Source organism: Drosophila ananassae, chromosome XR, assembly GCF_017639315.1.
Source record: "Drosophila ananassae strain 14024-0371.13 chromosome XR, ASM1763931v2, whole genome shotgun sequence".
Taxonomy (NCBI): domain Eukaryota; kingdom Metazoa; phylum Arthropoda; class Insecta; order Diptera; family Drosophilidae; genus Drosophila; species Drosophila ananassae.
The window spans coordinates 11,199,441-11,205,164 of record NC_057932.1 but is presented as its reverse complement, the minus strand read 5'-3'; the positions used below and the strand labels follow the sequence as shown (position 1 = coordinate 11,205,164).

Below are 5,724 nucleotides of genomic sequence, written 5' to 3'. Positions count from 1 at the left end.
GAAAAAATAATCGGAACTATTTCGCGATTTCGCCATTATCCCCGCTTTGTATGGGAATTCCGGCAGCTCTGGCGGCGGATCATCTCGGACCGGCGAACATCATCGGCACGTACGAGGTTGTCTCGCCCAGACAGTTTGCAAACAGAGACCCCATCCTTTCAAGGCTCATCCTTGGTCCTTCGTCCTTTGGCCCCACCCACATCCTGGCGTCCTGCTTGGCCCACTCTGGCCCATTGTTTCGCTTTCGAAACGTGGAAAGCCAACAAGCTTTCACTTCGCCAGGGTTCGGCTCGGTCCTTTCATCCTTAAACATAAAAAAAAGGAAAACTAGTGGATCAGCAGCACTTAATTACGTGAAACGAAAACTGTTAACATTCCGGACAAGAAGATGAAGAAGAAGAAGGGCCATTGTGTCCTGTGTCCTGCGGCATGTGACATGATAATCATCGAGTCACTCAGCATATCTTCGTCCATCGACTCATAAAACTGAAGCATCCGGTGCTGATGGCAACCTCTAGGGTCGTCGGTGTTAATTGACCCAATTGCATGGGGGTGCTGAGGGGTCCAAGGGGTCTGGGGCTTTAGCCAGATAGATACACCAGGTCCGAGAGGAGGCGTTGACCTACAAAACTGGCGGCCAAGCGGTGGATGCCCAAAACGGGAGCTGCCATCTTCGCTTCATCGCATAACTCGTATAATCTGATGCGATTTTGAGATTTGTAAAGGGATCTGTGAGGAGGGGATGGTGGGGAGGGGCGGGAGCACAACGGGGACAGCTTTTTAAAAATGCAACAGCCGCAGCAGCAGAAGGCTGCTTGCCACAGCCACTGTGGCAGCAACAACAGCCGAGCGCCATAAAAGGAGCTAAAGTACAAATCGTTGTCACATGTGAGCCGCATTTTTATGGCCGCCGGCTTGGGAATTTCTGCAAATTTCCAAAAGCCGCCACCTCCCCCATCCTCCTGCCATCCCTCCCCCTTCTCCTCTACTCCCCTCGCATGAAGAATTTATTGTCCGCGCTCTAAATGGTCAGAGCAAGCGGTCATTTTGGTCAGTCGCCGGGCCGGGGTCGGCATCGGGATTCGGATCAGACTCGGACTTGGAATCGAAATCGCCACTGGACTGGCCTCTGGCTACTGGGCTTACACTTATCAATTTTTCAAAAAATTTGCGAGACTATTGGGTGATTAATGAAAAATTGAAAGTCCTTCAGGTTTAATTTATAAATCGAATTATTCAAATCCTTTGGTGAAGTTTTCAATAGAAGTTCAAGTTTTTTTATAGACTAGGGAATTATTTATTTAATGGATAATTTATAAATTTTTGGGATAAAATTTTGCAACTATAGAATACGTGGACTAATATTTTGCATGTATCTTTATAATGGAACATACATACATGAGTTAAATACAATTTTCCCAAATGATGCAATATTTAAATGTTTTCAGAAATGCTGTGTTTTAAATTGTATGCCTTCATATCCTTCCCAAATATAGCCAGAAGACAGACGGAATACAGATAATAATATATTTTATTCTAAAGTACCAAGTATTACCTAAAACCGTCGTCTTATTAAAAAAAATTGAAATATACTTTTTTAAAAATAAAATAATAATTTTTTGTTCGGTAATAATTGTTGTTAATAATTGTTTGTTAATAATTTGTTTATTTAAAGCTTTCGAAAAATATAATTTTTACAGCCACAAGTCTATGTTTTCACAATTGTTATTATTTTTAAGAACTTAATAAGATTCTATATTTTCAATTTTAAATTTCCAATTTCTAACAAAACATCATAAAAAATAAAATAAATAATGATAATATTCATAAGGTCAATAAAGTAAATAAACTGTTTTAGGACTTTGGGAACAATAGGGTTTTGCACTATACTTCGCGTGCACTATATTTCGCGCTTTCTTATATAAAATATGGAGACTAGTGCCCTAGCATTTTTTCAGTGTATCTCCCACCGTTGCCTCTGTGCGTGCGAGTTGCACTGCCACACAGCGCTGCTCGCATTCAATTGTGCAACAAGTTAGCTCCAGTTGCACAAGGCGCTGCAATTTTATTGCTTTCACGAGAATTTGGCAGGCCCTTTAAAGGCGTTTAGGCCAGGAATATGGCTAAAAGAGGAAAGATGGGGATGGAGGTAGCTGGGGATAAGAGGGGCTGGCTCAATTGATTGAGTGATTGACCGCCAAAGGGTACGAGGAGGAAGGTAGCCCCGCCACTGTGTTATCAGCGTGTGACGTCAAACAAATCAGTGCTGGTGGCCCTTGGAAATGGTAATTCCGGGTCGGAGAACACGAGGGTTTGATTGAAAACGACAATTAAATCGAGAATTGAAATTGAGTATTGCCGCTGGAATATTGACAAATAGTCGCTACAATTTGTGTAAATTCAGTGACCATTCTGCTACTCCCGCCGACATTCTCGCTGATACCATCAGTTCATGCTTTCAACTTAGTTCGTGCCACAGAAATATTTAAATTAAATTTATAATTTAATAAATCTAGTCCTCTGATCATCCAAATATTTTTTTTAACTCTTTAGCTGAAATTTGCCTTAACCCGATTTTTATAATACAAAATCAATACAAATTTATTCAGTTTAGAAAACGACCGCATAAATGACGAAACTTACATCTGCCTTAGATTATAGTTTAAATCTTTTAACTACGACGGTCCTACAATCATTTAATAAAATTTTGTGCCTCAAGTTGCATTCATCACTGTAATTTATGAGAAAATTTACGCTTTTCTTGCTACAAATTAAGAAATTCCAATCTACAATGTTTATGTTTTATATATAAATTTGTATTTGGGATCGGAGGTTCTTTCGTCACTTGTATTTCAACTACACCAATATTAATATTATAATCATTAATCATAGAGTTCCTCCCTAATTACCCTTCTTATAAAGGTTAAGAGGTGTTATGTTATTTGCTTTGCTAAAAAAATTAACAAATGCATGTTATTTGACTTTATGATTATTAAGTTTCCTTCGTCACGGTTGGTTGTCACACTTAAGACTTGTTTGTTCTATCAAATGGCAAAAGCCAACAAAAGCCGTTTATTTGATATGCAAAGTAATCCGACTCTTTCTGTTCTATGTTCTCTATGTTTCTCTCATCTAGAAAGTAAATATTGTAGAATAGTGCTCTGAATAGATTCTAACGGGACCAGCGAGCTGATAAGACGATGCCTCCGAGCAGGGTCGTAGGTTTCAGTTGCTCCAAGGGGGATTGAGATTCGGTGCCAAAATATAAGTTGTTAAATACAAAAGATTATATTTAAAAGATAAGGATATACTAGCTAGAGATATAGGAGCCCCAAATCCCAGCCAGAGTGGCGCCCCTGTGCCTACCATAAATTTCCGAATGAAGTGAGCTGGCAGACAAAGTCCAAAGACCTGTTCCAGCTTTCCATTCAATTCAATGTAGCGTGTTGGTCCGGCGCCTCATTGCGCTTCTGTCGCTTGAGTGGAATAGAACTAGAATTAGAGATCCCAAAATGTGGGTGCAGAGATTGGGCCGCTCCATGGTCGGCCATGCTCCCCGCTTTTGCCGCCCCATTAGTGCCCGGATCGTGGGGAAAACCAACGTGGAAGTTCAGGAACAGACAGACTCCCAATCTCTGATCTTCCCAGGCGTCTGGCTGAGGGACAACTGCCTCTGCGAGGAGTGCTTCCACGGCAGCTCCCGGTCAAGGAAACTTGACTGGGACAAGTTCGACACTCGAGTGCGCCCCCTACAAGTTCGCACGGATGAGCAGGCCCAGGAGGCAATCGTGAGCTGGAGCGATAGCCACGAGAGCCGCTTTCCGATGAAGTGGCTCAGGGAGCGGAGCTTTCAGGAGGAGCGCCAGGAAAAGTATCTCGCCGACTTCTACCGCCCGCCCAGCCGGCACTGGCCAGGGTCGCAGTTCGAGGCGATTGCCCAGCATTTCGACTACGGCCAGGTGATGGACAACGACCAGGTTTTGGAGCAGTGGCTCCAGGCCCTGGCCGTCTATGGGGTGGCCCTGCTCCGGGGCGCCCCCCTGGACGAGGGGGTGGTGCGACGGGTGGCCGAGCGGGTCGGCTTCATCCGGCGCACCACCTACGGCGAGGAGTTCGTGGTGCAGGCCAAGCCGGGCGCCCAGAACTTCGCCTACCTCTCCCTGCCCCTGCCTCTGCACACCGACCTGCCATACTACGAGTACAAGCCCAGTGTCAACATCCTGCACTGCCTAGTTCAGACGGAGTCCCCGGGGGGCAGCAACCTCCTGGTGGACGCCTTCCACGTAGCTGATCGCCTCCGCCAGGAGCACCCCGAGGACTTTGAGCGACTCTGCCGAGTAGTGGTCGACTGGAACGACATCGGCAGCGAGGACGGACTCGAATTTCACAACATCTGGCGGGCGCCGGTGATCTGGTGAGTGTCGTTTACAAGGATTACTGAGTGGCGACTTGATAGTAAATATTTTCACTTTCACACACGCACTGTTTATAATAAAACACGGTGACGGTTTGAATAATAACATCAACACACATTTTATAAAACTCTTTCCATAAATATTTATCGAAATTTAATATTTTAAAATCAAAGAAAGCAGTTAAATATCATTGCCTTTCTCTGCAGGGGCTAAGAATTCATATTTTAAGAATAGAAGGCTTTGTATATTTCTTTTAGCTGGCCGCCTAATACCAGCCCTTCATATTCGCTCCATAATGTCTATAATACATAGTCATTAATAATAAGGATCTTGGGATCGAAAATCGTATGTTGTTCTAAGACTTTTGCAGATTACCAACATGGTATTTCATAATTTTAAGCCACGAAGGGAAATATATTCCCACCTGGTACTTTTAAAATATAGTTCGTAAATAGTTCGAGTTCCCTACTAATCCTTCATCCTAATTCATCAAAGCAAATTCCCAAAAAAAAATCTGATGACTTGTATCCTCGTAGCCTTGATGCCCAGGGGCGGTACACGCGAGTGAACCACAGCGTGCCCCAGCGGGACAGCCACTTCAACGTGCCGCTTGAGGAGGTGCAGTCCTGGTACGAATCGTACGCCAAGTTCGTGCAACTGGCTCGGGCGGAGGCCCACGCGTTCAAAACCCGCCCGGGCGACGTGCTGACCTTCAACAACATCCGCCTGCTCCACGGCCGGACTGGCTACGACGACACTGAGAACAACTCGAGGTACATTGTGGGGGCCTATCTGGACTGGGACATTATCTACTCGCGGCTGCGGGTCCTGAAAAAGCGAAGAAACCAATAAAACCCCAACACGAGAAAGCGTATTTTCCAAGTCATTTGATGGGGGCTCTGCATTTGAATAATGGTCTTACATACGCCGCCCACCACCACCCAAATCCACCCACCACATACTGGATTACCCCGCCCACATATGCTGCTCCTTCGCCTAATCCTTTATAGCTGGAGGCGCAAATTTCGGCAGATAAACCAACTGAAGCGCAAAAATGAAAAGTTGTAAAAAATCATGATGATCCAGGCGCAAAAAAAGCTACCAAGCTGGAATATCAGGGTGGATTTGGGGCGGGGGTTGGTGGCTTATGACAGTGGTTGTGAGGCAGGAAGAGGAAGTGGGAGCGGGAGTGAAAGCGGGTCGGGTAGTGGGTTGTCCTGCCTAATTTGCATCGCGACATTGCCAGACAAATCGCTTGTGAAAATGATTGACAGCGGGAGTTAAGGTTATAAAAATAAAAAGAGGAGCT

General features: G+C 44.7%; 1 protein-coding gene across 1 annotated transcript; it reads left to right on the top strand.

The window, feature by feature from the left end:
* Nucleotides 1-3,435: 3,435 nt before the first annotated feature.
* Nucleotides 3,436-5,289, top strand: LOC6502057 (gamma-butyrobetaine dioxygenase). Its single transcript, XM_001967403.4, has 2 exons — nucleotides 3,436-4,414; nucleotides 4,952-5,289. The coding sequence occupies exons 1-2, from the start codon at nucleotides 3,513-3,515 to the stop codon at nucleotides 5,265-5,267; spliced, it is 1,218 nt and encodes a 405-aa protein (XP_001967439.1). The 5' UTR covers nucleotides 3,436-3,512; the 3' UTR covers nucleotides 5,268-5,289.
* The last annotated feature ends 435 nt before the right edge of the window (nucleotides 5,290-5,724 follow it).